Source organism: Porites lutea, chromosome 9, assembly GCF_958299795.1.
Source record: "Porites lutea chromosome 9, jaPorLute2.1, whole genome shotgun sequence".
NCBI classification, from domain to species: Eukaryota; Metazoa; Cnidaria; class Anthozoa; order Scleractinia; family Poritidae; genus Porites; species Porites lutea.
The window spans coordinates 9,292,788-9,308,016 of NC_133209.1; the positions used below are offsets into that span (position 1 = coordinate 9,292,788).

General features: G+C 38.6%; 2 protein-coding genes across 2 annotated transcripts in view; both read right to left on the reverse strand.

Annotated features, from left to right (window-relative positions):
- The window catches only part of LOC140948852 (uncharacterized), a 9,456-nt gene extending 3,018 nt beyond the window's left edge, over positions 1 to 6,438 (reverse strand). Inside the window, exons 1-2 of the mRNA XM_073398121.1 lie at positions 6,316 to 6,438; positions 4,745 to 4,852 (exon numbers count right to left, since the gene is read on the reverse strand). Coding sequence (XP_073254222.1) covers positions 4,745 to 4,852; positions 6,316 to 6,324 — 117 coding nt within the window. The 5' untranslated portion in view covers positions 6,325 to 6,438. The remainder of the gene's footprint in view (positions 1 to 4,744; positions 4,853 to 6,315) is intronic.
- A 5,334-nt stretch (positions 6,439 to 11,772) lies between these two features.
- On the reverse strand, positions 11,773 to 12,579 carry LOC140948853 (uncharacterized). The gene has a single exon (XM_073398122.1). It carries the CDS (start codon positions 12,577 to 12,579, stop codon positions 11,773 to 11,775), a length of 807 nt encoding a protein of 268 aa, XP_073254223.1.
- Between the last annotated feature and the right edge of the window lie 2,650 nt (positions 12,580 to 15,229).

Consider the following 15,229-nt stretch of genomic DNA (forward strand, 5'->3'; position numbering starts at 1 on the left):
CGAAAGATCAAACAAGACGCTGTGTGAGCGTATATTTGGGCGTGGTCGTACTTTGGGTACGATACTTTGAACATGACTTATTGCAGCTAAAGAACTGTCATCATATCTTACCAGAGAAGACAAATCCTTTACTCCACTTGTTTGCTGAACCACGCAGCTTATACAGTATGTCCCAATCCACTACAAAAATAGTGTCATTTCACGACAATGTTTGAAAATATGCACATCTTCAATGCAGACATGCTTGGAGCCAAATTGCAACATAGGACATAAGTGGTTACAGCCACGAGAGTAAGGTTTATCTCAGCTCCACTGATACTGACAGATGTGTTTTCACACCCATAACCTTGTACAGTGTATTCCGGTTACTAACAAGGGCAAATAAAGTTCCTTAAGTCCAGTATCCACAAGGATTAATAAGAGAGTAACACATTGTATAAACTGCTATAGGGCAGCACTGTTTTACAGGAACATTGGTAACTATTAACATTTGATATACTACAATTTTCAACATTGCTTGAGAAAAGATGAGGTTCAAAGGTGGCACTATGTACACCTTTAAGTTCATATATATCCTCATTCCTATACAGAGTCTGAAAATATTTCACTAATTTATGCATGGATGGTATTTCCAACAATACACATGTCCCTTCACTATGACTGTTATGATACATATCTCTAGCATGAGAATCAAATATATTATATACCCCAGCCTCAGTGCTGTAGATACCAACACCAATAATTGCCACCGTTAAAATGAATGAGTTGTAGTTCAGTGCCAAGAGTGTTTGAAATGCTGTAACCTGTGAGTGTCATATACAGTAGTGATGGATGTTACAAGTATAACTGTCACTGTATTCAAGGTGGAAAAAATTGCTGAAACACTGTAACCATTCCTGACAATTCTGTTAACATTGACATAGATTGTCTTGCAAGCAGTTGACAGACAAGAATATAATTGAATACAAACAATCATTATTTGAGTCATATCATCAACTGAAGTCATCTTTGTTATCTTACTGTAAATTAAAGCGCACAGACTCATTGCGACACGTCGTTGTCCACCATTTTCCCCAAATCCTGTAACATTTCCTTGACAGTATGGAGCATTAATTGTTTTTGTAGAATCTACATAAACTGAAGGTCCTGGATTCTTCTCTATATCAGTACAAAGCTTAAATTGGCCAAAATTAACCCGGTGATTCAAATTGTTTTAAGCACTATAAAATGGATAATTACATGTACAGAGGGGCAAATTCTTACTTAGAAGCCTATTTGGATATCTCATTCCACCTAAATCGCCTGTGCTCTGCTGCTTGGACGACAGATACACCTTCCTTCGTTTACGAACTAGTTTTGTAGTTGTCCCTTAAGTAAAAACCTCACACTGTTACTGTTACTTCTGTACCTGTTTAAGTGTAAACCTTTTCTACTTTTAACGTAACAATGAATTTCAGACGACAATGGTGTATTTTTCCGAATACTCTTCCATACAAAGAGTGTCACTTTCCGTGTTTTCTGTAACAAAGATTTTAATTTGTTCATTGGTAGTCTGCTAGGGGCATGACGGTAACCGGTCATTTTGTTCCATCTGTCAGATCGTTGACATCGTTCCAAGTCAGATCGTTCCAATTAATCCACGGTCAGATCGTTCCATAAAATAGTCAGTTCGTTCCACAAAAAAGTCAGTTCGTTCCATATACGAAAAGTCAAGTAAATCATTCTAAATTTGTTGGGTGAACTTTATCGAGAAGAAAAAGGTTTCGTTCATACCACAAGCTGATAAAATAATAATCGATCCAAAGTCGGTTCGATCCATCCTAAATCGTTTGAAAACAAACAAGAGACGATTTCAACCAGCCATGGGCTTTAACATTTAAACCGCCGCCTTTGAGAGTTTTGAGCTAGAATCGATCGATAGTTTTGAAAGATATAGCACAACAAGTAAAAGCTATGCCGCTCTGAAGGTACAGTATTTCGAAGCGCTTGTAACCTAAATATTTCTTTGCAGCGGCCGATTTATGCAAATTTTGAAAACAACGCGAGTTTCGAATTACAATCTCGATTTTATGGTAATTTGTCATGCCGAAAATATAATGGACTAACCTGGTTGAAACCAATGAATTGTAAGTTCTGTTACAAATAAATTTCAAGCGACGAGATCTCAATTCAACTTCTTTTATTTCCTCCACAACACAATTTTCCTTCTGTACAACTAGCTCATTACCTTCTCTTGTCGTCACCTCGCTTGCATCAAAACACTAACACAAAACTTGCTGATAATGCAAAATCCCGACGCACAGCATCGTATGAAAAAACACAACACGCAATACAAAAACAAGTACATTAACCGTCACCCTGCTAAACAAAATTGAAATAATAAAAAGAATTGTTGCAGTTATCACAATAGTTCCAAAAGAAGCCTCAGTCCCTTTTGGTTTCAATTGTTGACAATCGTCTCTTCCTTCATCGGAACAGATTTTTATCACGGGCAACTCGTTGTGCTCCGTAATGCAAAAATCTAAATCACTATTGTCACAGTGATAACCAGCTACACAAACCTTGCGACTCTCAAACTTGTTAAACATTCCTCTGTTAAAACTCTTATTCATTTTACACGTACACTCCTGACATTCCGATTTGTTATTACGTCTATGGGGTCCATGAGTCTTTCATGTCATTGAATGTCTTGATAATTTCCTTTGTTTTTCTTTGAGTTCGCGGACCAGCCCATTCCGAAAACACTCAGTGTTATTTTTTTCGTGTGGGCCTACCGCGAACAGTGTGTGCATTTGTAAGTTTAACCCGGGATAACATGATTGAACAATATATTAACACGTTCCCCGAAACGCCGCCGCCAAATGTTATCCAAACTGCTTCTCACTGCTGCTTCGAAAAATTTCGGATCAAACGATATCCAGGTCGTCCCTCATTGGATCATCCACTCGACCTAACAAAATCGACCAATCACAAAAATGGACATAAAAGAAAAGAAAACAACAAATTCAGATGACCTCTTAGGAAACATGCAATTAAAACTGTCTTTCTATGATTGGTGCATTTCGATCCTTTCGTCAAAAAAATGTCAGATGTCAATCATCTTAGCGGACCCCTTAGGAAACGAAAGTTTTCTTCAACGGGTTCAAAAGGTCGTTGTTTATGATTTGTGATTGGTGGATTTCGATCCGTTTTTTGTGTTTCTGTTTTTCAAGGTTCGTTGCTTGCGATCTTATTGTGACCAAAACCCGACGTTAATATTCCAAATATTTTTGATAGATTTCATCCCTGGACTTGAGACTTCCAAATTTCGATGAGGCAAAAATACTGAAGACTCAGATTAACTTTAGAGATCGTAAAAGTGCGATAAAGTGCCGTGTGCAAGCAGAGCTTTCTTTCCCACATGCCTCTTACATTGTACAAGACGTTCGCGTGGCAGACATTCGCCTCGCTTCGCTTGTTTACTTGCCTTGTTTACGTTAGAACGTATTGCGTGCCTATTGCACATTTGCGTCAAAACAAGCCGTTTCCATTACTCTATTTGGGCCACGCCCAAATAAAAATCTTCTTGAACTTACCAGAGACAAAACTATCAGTGAACAACGGTTAAGGCCCGTTTCAAACGTCGTGCTACTGCCTTACCGAACTCAATTGATCGAATTAAATTCGACTTTAGCACGGCAGTAGTGCGACGTTTGAAACCAAGTAGTGCTACTGCCGTGTAGCACGGAAAGCCTTGCCCTGCTACAGGGCAGTTGCTCGACTTGGTTTCAAACGTCGTGCTACCGCCGTGCCGGACTCAATTCATAAATTATAAATACATTAGAATACATTTTAAAGTTTGCTAAACCTTTTTTTTATTTTCGTGTTTTCGGCAACAACCGTTCTATTCGACTGAATTAAATTCGACGTCTGGAACCAAGTCGTGCTAGTGTCGTGCTGCAGTCGAGCTACAGTCGAGCCAGCTAAGCACGGCAGTAGCACGACGTTTGAAACAGGTTTAAGTATGTCTAAAGCGCACCATGTGAGCCAGTGATTCAGTCCCACTGGTTTTTCATTTGTCCACGACGGAAAGAGAGTATTTCGGCTTTATAGTAACCGGTTATATTTAGGTCGATATTTGCATCTTCACTAGTAACTGAGAATACTCTCTATAGGTAGCCTTAACTTGAGGTGTTACGAAAACTAAGACCCCCAAAAACTAAGACCCCCTAAAATTGGATTCCTCAAGTATGAAGTCAAATTATAGCCGAAATAGGCCTAATCTGTCAAATTCTCTTCTGTCCGATCCTTTCCACGGAGTTTTAGGTCAAATTTTAATAACGGTAAATTTAGGAGTCTTAGTTTTCGTAGTTTCGCAGAACAAAGGCCCCGCTTAGTTTTTCTAAGACCCCACAAATTCAATCCGTAAAATATATGTAAAGTCGGTTTACGACCGTTCAAAGTCTATATTCTCTAAAACTACTGACAAAACTATCATCCGCTCGATCAGCTTCTTCTAATTTGCAGACATATCAGTATTCTGCAGGTTTACCTAAGGATGAAAGTCATACAATACCTGTGTAAAATTATACACTGAAAATATGCCTTACCTTGATTTATCGATAATTTTGGTAGTTTATCCTTAAAATTGTAAAATTGGCATGACCTTTCGACACACCACTGTCACGCAATCTTTAGCCTGTTCATAATAATAATAATAATAATAATAATAATAATAATAATAATAATAATAGTAAGCACTCACTGATTGGTTGTAGCTGTGTCTGTTTTCATATTCTTTAAGCGATTGCTCCAAGGCTATATCTATGGCCTTATCTTCGTCCTCCCTTGTTTTGAAACGTTCACTCCTCTCCTATTAAATATTTTAACACATAGTTTCACATATTTTAGTAGTGTAAAGTTCACCAATTCGCGCTATCGTAGTGAGCGGAAAAGGCTTGCAACCATTAGCGGCAAAATGAGGACGAGGAACGCGAGATGTGAGAGAAAGATCAAAAAATCTTCTTGAACTTACCAGAGACAAAACTATCAGTGAACAACGGTTAAGGCCCGTTTCAAACGTCGTGCTACTGCCTTACCGAACTCAATTGATCGAATTAAATTCGACTTTAGCACGGCAGTAGTGCGACGTTTGAAACCAAGTAGTGCTACTGCCGTGTAGCACGGAAAGCCTTGCCCTGCTACAGGGCAGTTGCTCGACTTGGTTTCAAACGTCGTGCTACCGCCGTGCCGAACTCAATTCATAAATTATAAATACATTAGAATACATTCTAAAGTTTGCTAAACCTTTTCTTTATTTTTGTGTTTTCGGCAACAACCGTTCTATTTGACTGAATTAAATTCGACGTGTGAAACCAAGTCGTGCTAGTGTCATGCTGCAGTCAAGCTACAGTCGAGCCAGCTTAGCACGGCAGTAGCACGACGTTTGAAACAGGCCTAAGGCCCGTTTCAAACGTCGTGCTACTGCCGTGCGGAACTCAGTTGATCGAATTAAATTCGACTTTAGCACGGCAGTAGCTCGACTTGGTTTCAAACGTCGTGCTACCGCCGTGCCGAACTCAATTCGTTAATTATAAATACATCAGAATATATTTAAAAGTTTGCTAAACTGTTTCTTTATTTTTGTGTTTTGTTTTTGGTAACAGCCGTTCCATTCGACCGTCATTGTGTGATTTAAATTCGACGTCTGAAACCAAGTCGTGCTAATGCCGTGCTGCAGTCGAGCTACAGTCGAGCCAGCTTAGCACGGCAGTAGCACGACGTTTGAAACAGGCCTAAGTCTGTCTAAAGCGCACCGTGTGGGCCAATGAGGAGACATTTCAGTCCCACTGGCTGTTCATTGTCCACGACGGAAAGAGAGTATTTCAGCTTTATTGTAACCGGTTATGTTTAGGTCGATATTTGCATCTTCACTAGTAACTGAGAATGCTCTCTATAGGTAGGAAACAAATGGCTTAAGATGGCCTAGGGTTTTAAAATACTGGTTCCCGTCTCATCCATTTTTTTCTTTTCCTCCTCTCTTATAACCTTTTCCATAGATTGTTTATTTGTTTGTTTGTTTTTAAGAGAAACGCCTTCATCTCTTCAGCCGCTGAGGACAGGAGGTTCTTCTGCAAATCGTTTATGGCTGCAGGCACGTAGACTGGCGGCTGTAGTAGGCTTTGTGTTTTCCAGGACGTTTCCTTTATGTTGCAATGATTAATATTTAGCAAAGATGGAAGGTTATGTTTTCAAATGTTCTTAATTTCAGTACTTTCATTTCACTATGAAAGCAAAGTGATATATAACAGCTGGAAACAACGATCTGTTGCTTACCTTCTCCATCTTTTCAGGGTTACGCTCGAATCGTGTAAGCCTCTTGGATTTCTTTCCTAGTAATCGATTTCTTTCTATCTCCCCACTGCATTTAACAAACTACAGGATGGCAGTCTACAAACTGAAGTAACATGAGAAATTGAAATGTCAGAAGCATTAATAGAATTAATAAAACAAAGAGTAAGTTGACAAGTAAACGCTGGCGTAATAAAATCAGTGGTACATATTGCTGAGCCACATTTGAACTTGTGTGAAGTGGGAGAAAATCCAAGTATCTAAGGTGTAAATGAAAATACAAAAACAGAAAAAATTGCTAAGACCTGTATTTTTTTACTAACTTCGACTTCATAAACAAAATGTTGTTCAACCATCCATTAGGAAAGACATTTGACCATTAACGTATTCTTTGCCCTCGCCTCAATTGTATCCCTTATGGATCTTGGGACTTTCTTTGACTTTAAACATCGCCTATGGCCAAACAACTGTGCGCTTACGAAAAGTTTGGAATACGCAAATTAAAAAGGAATGGTTCATTAATCAATAATCCTATTTGCATTCGATCGACATGGGAAAACCCCTTCCACGAAAAATTTCACTTTCACTTCATTTATTCACCCACATGCTTGACATGCCAGTGCCTTCCGTGACAAACAAATTTAAATTTTCCATCGCTACTAGGATCATATGCAAATAGGTAGGAAAACAGGTACAACCTTGAATCCAACTTTTCGCCGCATCTGATCATCATCGCGTTTGAAATGAACTGAAAAAGTGGTAGACTGCGAATACAGCCGTCTCTCCTCATGGAGACGGCTGTATTCGCAAGGCTAACTGGTAAAATAAAAGAAAACTAACACAAAAGTAGGTTGAGTTTGATCGTCCGGGTGAACGCAGTTCTGTGAATAGGACTGTTGTTGACAGTCACTGACGTTTCGACAACTTGTGCGGTAGTCATCAACTTCAGAGTCAAATAAAGTCTAACACAGTCAACAAAATAGATCTCCCCGACCACACATCATTTTATATATTATATCAAATGATTATTTGAAGAAAACGAATACCTTTCGAAAGATAAGGTTTCTTGTTTATATTAAGTGAAACTGCTGGTAGTTTTCCGGGAAAACAAACAACCGTAGATACTTCCGAGAAGAAACATACTTTCCGTATAAACTTCAGTTTGCTGACTTATCTACTGTTGAAATTCACATTTCCAGCGAAGGAAAAATATTTTGAAAGGACGGTTTCCGTGTAACTGCTGATGTATGCTTTTCTAAGGCTGATAATTTATAGTAGAGTTCATGATACTGAGTATAAAATATTCATTAAGCATGATAAAGCTTCTTGATACTCAAGGAAAATTTCACTTTACACGTTTATATACTCAACCATCAATAAAGAGGTTTCCTTTGCATAAAAGGTGAGCTAAACTAAGAAATCAAAATGTGGTTATGCTTCGTTATTTGTTAAGACCACCCGAGAAACAGGCTGGCGGATAAATTTTACCTTCAGGTTGAACTTGTTCTCCGGTTCAAAATGTACAATGGAACTATAATTTGCAGCCACGAATCCGGTTAAATTAGCGAGATTACTTTGGTAAAACCACCCAACACAGCTTACCTTTTAGGTTTCCTAAAAGATTTTCACCGTATCAACTTTCTGTAAGCAACCGTTCTGGTGTGAAATGTTATGTTTATCGCTATACCCCAGTATTTAAAGGGACTGTGACACGCTTCTGCGCATGTGCGGCAACTTGATTTCTCTCCGGCGGACACAATCTCGTTCCCAGAGGCCGCGATCCTTTTGGTCAGCGACGGGGATCAGCGCATGACAAAAGGGACCCCTGGGGACGAGGTTGCGGCGGACAAGTTCAAGTTTCAAGTTTATTAAGAAAAAATTGAGAAAATACAAAATATGATGTACCACTGCTCGCAGTTAGCTATAGCTGTTCGAGGCGAGCAGTGGCTTGACACTAAGTAGAATAATTGCAATAACAATACTAAATAGAATTAATTATTATCGCACAATACATTAAAATAAGCTGAATACTAAATACAAAGTGAATAATTACAATTACAATACAATACAATTACAATACTAAGTAAAATTAATTATTATCGTACAATACATTAAAATAAGGTGAATACTGAATACTGACTAGTAATAATAACGAAGATTCTCAGAAGAAATAAGGCAGATTACATGGGAAGCTGGAGGGATAATGTAGATAGAAAGCTAATAGAATTCAAATCCAATAGATCAATATACTCATTCGCCTCCGATAGTTTCTGAAGGAGCATATTGTGAATGTTGCGTTTAAATTTCACTTTAGGCATTTGACGAATTTCATTAGATAGGTTATTCCAGACTCTAAGACCGTTTCTTGAAAAAGACATGTTTAGCTTGTCTAACCTAGAGTATTCGAGAAAGAAGTTGCCTTTTGTTGATGATCTTGTGTTATGTGAATGAATATTATGTTGGTAATTAAATAAATTACTTATTTGAGGTGGCGATGTGTTATTTGAGACGTCATACATTAAGACGGCAACTGACTTGAAGTAAAGAAGATCTAGAGGTAGTAGACTGGATGAAATGAAGAAGGGTACTGCGTGAGCTTTATAATCACCAAAAAACATGAGGCGAAGGGCACGTTTCTGAAGACATGGGATTTTGTTTCTGTGGATTTTGTCTGCTCGGCCCCACGCTGTTATGCCATATAACAAATGGGGTTGAATCAGCGATCTGTATATATGTTGTAAAGTATTAAGTGGTACGAAATGTCTTAGCCTAGCAATAATGCCAATCGATGTGCTTATTTTAGAGGCTATATGTAAAATATGATGTTTCCAAGAGAGGTTCTCATCAATAAGCACGCCTAGATATTTAACATAACTTTTACGTTCCAAAGATGTGTAAGAGTTGGTATGATGGTTGAATATTTTTAAATTAACTTCGTATTTGACATTTTTTTGTCTTGGTCGAAAAATAACGTAATTAGATTTTTTAATGTTTAGAGATAATTTGTTCGCTATTAGCCAGTCGTAAAGCTTACAGAGCTCATCGTTTACCGTAGATTCCAGGGATTTTAGGTTTTTATCTGAATATAAAAGATTCGTATCGTCTGCGAATAGGTAAAACTTCATTCGGTTACAACTGTTACAAATATCATTTATATAAACAAGAAAGAGCAGAGGCCCTAGGACTGATCCTTGGGGAACCCCAGATAATACTGTCGCTTTCTTAGATATATTTGAGGGGCCAAATTCAGTTATTTGCTTGCGACTAGTAAGGTAGGAAGTAAACCAGTCATTCACAATCCCGCGTATACCATAATGTTCAAGTTTCTTTAAAAGTATTGAGTGGTCGACTGTGTCAAAAGCTTTTTGTAAATCAATAAATATTCCGCAGGTGTACAGCTTTCTATCCATATTAGTTTGAATCTGATTGGTGATTTCCAAGATAGCATGTTCAGTGGACCGCTTTTCACGAAATCCATACTGTGAATCATAGAGAATACTGAACTTTTCAAGAAATGATTTCAAGCGAATGTACATCATTTTTTCAAAGATTCGGTTGAAGACTGAAAGTAGTGATATGGGTCTGTAGTTGGATGGGTCAGATTCGTCATTGGCTTTGTGGATTGGGATTACTTTAGCAAGCTTTAATTTAGTGGGATATATTCCATGTTCAACCGACTTGTTGATTAGTACAGATAGGGGGTGGCTAAGAATATGTCTAGCTGATCGCAAGACACGAGTGGGGAAAGAATACAATCCATGAGCCTTGATTAATGGCGTGTTCATAATTTCGGACTCAATTTCAGTTTGTGTTACTGGATTGAAAAAGAAAGAATCAGCATTACGTGATTTTGGAAGATAATCAAAAAATTCCTTCTGCGGGTTTGGCATTTTGGAAGCTAGGTTATGACCAATTGAGGAAAAATACTCATTCATAATGTCAGGAAGGTCAGAGGAATCGTATGAAATTTGATCAGATCCCAGGCGTTTAAGCGAGGTGATATATTTGATAGCTTTACGTTTGCGACCTAAAAGATTGTTTATACCTTTCCAAGTCTTTTTAATGTTACTTAGGTTATCTTCGAAATAGTTGTGGAAAAAATTCCTTTTACTTACTCGTGTGAGCATCAGTATTTTGTTACGATAAATTTTGTAGGTTTTACTGTCACCAGAATAATAGAGTGAATTCTTGATCTTAATTGATCTTCTGATGCCTTTTGTTATCCAGGGTTTTTGTTGTTTTCTTAGGCTGCGTTTTGAAATTGGCTTTAATGGGGCGTGCTTATTGAGGAGCTTGTTCAGTTTATTGTGAAATGTAGAGAATGATTTGTTTATGTCTGTCTTATTACAAATTGTACCCATTAAGTCAATTTCAGATAGCTCACTTAGGAACTTTGTTTCTGAGTAGTTTGAGAAGTCACGGGTTAACCGCTTAGATTTCGATTGATCACAGAGATCTCGATTAGTAGAAAAGTTTAGTATACAAAATTGAGAAAAGTGGTCTGTTAGATCCGAGACTATGTTTCCACTACAGATACTATATTCTAGACTGTTAATAAAGATGTTATCAATTAATGAGTAAGAGTTGTTGTGAACTCTTGTTGGTTTGTCGATTGTCGGAGTCAGGTTCAGGCTTTGCAAAGATAGCATAAAATTTTGGGCGTGAGTACTAGTATGAACATGGAGAAGATTTATATTAAAGTCACCCATAAGAATAATCTGTTTTCCAGTGGTGCTAAGCTTTTCCATTGTCGAGTCAAAATATTCCTGAAAAAGCTCAGGGGAATTATGCTGCCTATACAATACTCCACATATTATGTTTGCACTTTTGAGAAGATGTAATTCGATAAAAAGTGCCTGGAAGGCTTCATTAGAACACCTCTCTATTGTTTGATATTGAAATCGCTCATCAATATACATGCCTACACCTCCAGCTGAAAGAGGCGTTTGCAGGTATTCAAAATTATAATGCAAAATCGAAGGATTAAAATCTAAGTTCTCAGTCGAGCTGTTTATTCTTGTTTCTGTTACGCCTATGATATTAAAATGAAAATCTAGTTCATCTAATAAATGAGTTTGAAAATTTTCTAAATTACGTTTTAGGCTGCGGATATTTGTGTGCATAAACGAAATATTAGAATCTGGATGGGGATTAGTAGCAAACTTACTTTTTTGATCACAAAAACTATGTGGAGAGAAGTATTTACATCTTGTATTAGAGTAATAAGTGTTGGAGTCCGAGCTTCTATCTAAAAATGTATTCAGAGTAAATAAATCAATGTCGTAATAACTTGGGAGACGATCAAGATATTTTTTGGTAGGAAGAGAGGAACTAAGAGAATTATTAAATTTGCCATGTGCGGAAATTAGATCGCTGTAATTGAAGTATGGAAGCTCGCTTAGGAGTGTTTTATTTACCTTAGTAGATTGTTTGTTAATGTTCTTATGGAGTAGTAACATCACCAGAAGATCCTAGGCGAGCTGTGAGACTGGACAAGTCGGTTGAATTTTTAATGGCGATCGGACGAGAGGTTTCATTTTTCCGCAGCCAGATGGTTGAGTTCTTGGCCCAACAAAATGAGAAGAGAAATCTTTCCTTTATTTTCTTGGCGTCAGATAATAAACTCTGCAGTCGTGGGGAGAGGTGATCGTAGATAGCAGCATGTTCTAAAGATGAGCTTTCTCGGAGATCAATATCAGCAGGAACGATCCTGTTAACTTCTCTACGGGCTGCCATAACACTTTCACGGGCGATGCGCCGAGTAAATTTACAAATAATCGGTTTCGGTCGACCATCAGACGTGTTACGAGATGGCACTCGATGGGCAATGTCAAGGTCATAAGGATGAATTTCAGCTCCAATTTTGTTGAACATTCTCATGCAAAGTTCCAGCGTATCACCGGCGCTTTCTCGTTGCTTAACTTCAGGAACGCCCACAAGCTTGATGTTGTATGAATACCAATATTCCAGTGCTTGATCCAATGAAGATGATATTTTATCCGCTTGAGATGACAAGCGTTCCAAAGATTTTTCAATAAGAGACATCCTGTCTTTAACATATTTCTTAAAGTCTTCTTGGATGCTGTTCGGAGTTGCCTCATCGGTGCCCTCAGATGAACTGGCATGGCCGCCATTTCGTTCAGCTTTAACTTGGTCTCGTAGGTTGCGTAATTCAGCACAAATTTCTTGAATGTTATCTTTTAACTTGTCATTTTCCAGTTTCAATGATTGGACTGTGTCTTTTACCATTTTGGTCAAGGTTTCAGCAAATGTGAGTCTCAAAAACTAATCAAGAGTGAAGAGCTTCGAAATAAGCGTCTTGCCTGCTACGCACACATGCGTACGTACAGTTTTTCAAGATTGGCGTTTGGTGAAGAAATCCTCTTCCATCGACCCTGAGACGCCCGAGAGAGCCATAATATCAGTATTCAAGAGATATTTGGTCCATTTGGGAAGTTTTAAACGCCATATTTTGTACTTTTGTGCAAGTATTGTCGAGAAAATTCGAAGTCATTGAGGAGAACCGTACGAAGCCAAGTTCGTTGTTGTCAGTGTTCCTACAAACGGATCAAATGTGGCCTTTAATGTGGTCATCTGGCTTTCATTTCTGTCTATCAAGGTTCTCCAGTCAACTATCTACCTTTGACGGATACTTTTCAAACGATAAATATGTTAAGAGGAGTTAAAAAGGGTTTCCTCGATACAGGCGTGAACTACTAATGGGACGCAGCGGCGAGTGAAGCTGATCTGCGACATGACTTCCGATTGTCTGCAGCAATTTTATTTATGGAGTGCCTGGAATCAGAAGGAGAAAACTCAGCAATCTTTTGTTGTACACGAAGTCGTGTGAGGTTTGAGGAGACAAACCATCGAGCATGAAACGTTTTAACAGGCATTCGATTTATGACTCCGATCTGTAGTTGTATAGTAGAAAGTGCTGACAACAGGCCGCGCGATCTTTACTGATAGTTCACTGGGAATGTTCCTTGTATCTTTTCTGTATGAGCGTAGATGTTTAAGAATTGACCTTTTAAAAATAAATTGTTCCCTGAATGTTCCGTTTAACATCTGGTTTCTTTAAGGGTTGAATCGATAACGTTTGTTTTGCGGAACACGCAACGCAACGACTCGGAAGGAATTTTGTTATTTGCTGATAAGCAGTTGAAATTTATGCCATAGTTATGGGCTCCTGTTTATTCCTTTTTTGCGTTGTTCTTTTAGAATAATCTTTCTAGCGGAGCTCCTCGCGCGCGCTTCGCGCGCGCGCAGCGGAGCACCATTGGTAAGAAAATTGGGTAAACTATCCATCCGAGAAAATTTGGTTATGACGTAGCGTACGCCCGCCCGTCCGTACACACACTTCATGTAAGTCGATGTCAAATGTCACAATAGATCTTGCACAACTTGACTAGCCTCTTAGTTATGTAAGCCGTCCGTATTAGTACGGTTAGATTGACAGCTGTCAAAATCAGACATCCGCTGACAATTATCACATGACCATCTCGCGGGCTCTGATGAAAGACCAGTCGTTTTGCCCCTACATATAAGCTGATATAATATGCCACACTTTCCAATTCAACATAACAACGAAACTACGCCGGGCAAGGCTGTCAGTTGGCTGACAGTCGTTTAAAGTTATATTGGCAAGCCAAATTAAGGTCAATTGACAGCTGTCAAAATGGGACATGTGCAGACCACTATCAGAAAACTAATAACGTGGGCTCAGGTTCACTCAGGTACACGATCTGGCATTTTCCACTACATGCCGGACGGATATGTCTTACTCACACTCGTAGTCTGTTAATTCGAATATTCGCCATTCTAATGAAGGTTAATTGACATCTGTCAAACTAGGGTACACGCTGACTATCATCACCTAAGTGTATCGCGGGCTCATTGGTCTATTCACTGAGGTCACGTAGTGTTTAAAGTTTTGCGCTGATATTTTATTTGATCACGGGCTCAATTCGAAGTCCCATATCTTAGAAAATCTATCTATCTTAGAAAATTCGGCAATCACGTGACCGTACACCGACCACCCGACCTTCCGTCCGTCCGCCCCACAGGCATATCAATGTTTAATCTGACACTTTCTAGTTAGCTTGGAAGCCTACAGCCTGATATTGTACATCCATGCTTTGATTAATTGACAGCTGTCAAAATAGTGTTTCTGCTGACCAGTATCGCCTGACCCTATCGCGGGCTCAGGTATCGACCTACTGAGTTCGAGTGTTTTTTTAAGGTATCCGCTGGCAAGTTGCTACTTTTCAATTATCGCAAGCTCAAGTTCAATTTTTTTTAAATGCATATGAAATAAGTCGAGTTCATGAGCCGCACTTTTAAAATGTTGATTTCGAACTGACCTCGGACGCGAAAATTCAACCGGCTTTTACATTTACATGCAGGGAAGGCAATCACTTTTGACTTTTCTCACTGTCACGCGTTGATCACGCTCTACGTCCAATTTTTATGTTCTGATTGGTCAAAATTTGACAGGTGAGTTCATGTGGAGAATTTATGCAGCGTTTGGAAACTTGCTTACTGATAGCTGGAGCTTACAGAGTTTTGTGTCATCTTGTGATGTTTTAAACTGTCTTTTTCTACTTGGTGTACAAAATGAAATACAGCTGCTATCAAGATTGTTCTGTAATTCATGGCTGGTCTGTTTATTGCGCTTTTTGTTGACAAATGCAACGCTTGTCAAAGTCATTGGAAATCCGATTTCGGATGGCATCGTTTTTCTGTTCGGTCGTCCTAGGGCAACTTGAGTCTTTTCGAAATTATTAGGGCTCTAGTATTACTTTCCCGAAAGTTTTAGATGCAATTTAACGTTTTACGAAAGTAAGAATTTTTCTAATTCCCCTTTACATCGCGTTTTTGAATCCGAAAATTTTAGGTT

Bases quoted from the DNA above. Each gene is read 5' to 3' on its own strand.
- LOC140948853 (XM_073398122.1), bottom strand. From the start codon at position 12,579: ATGGTAAAAGACACAGTCCAATCATTGAAACTGGAAAATGACAAGTTA.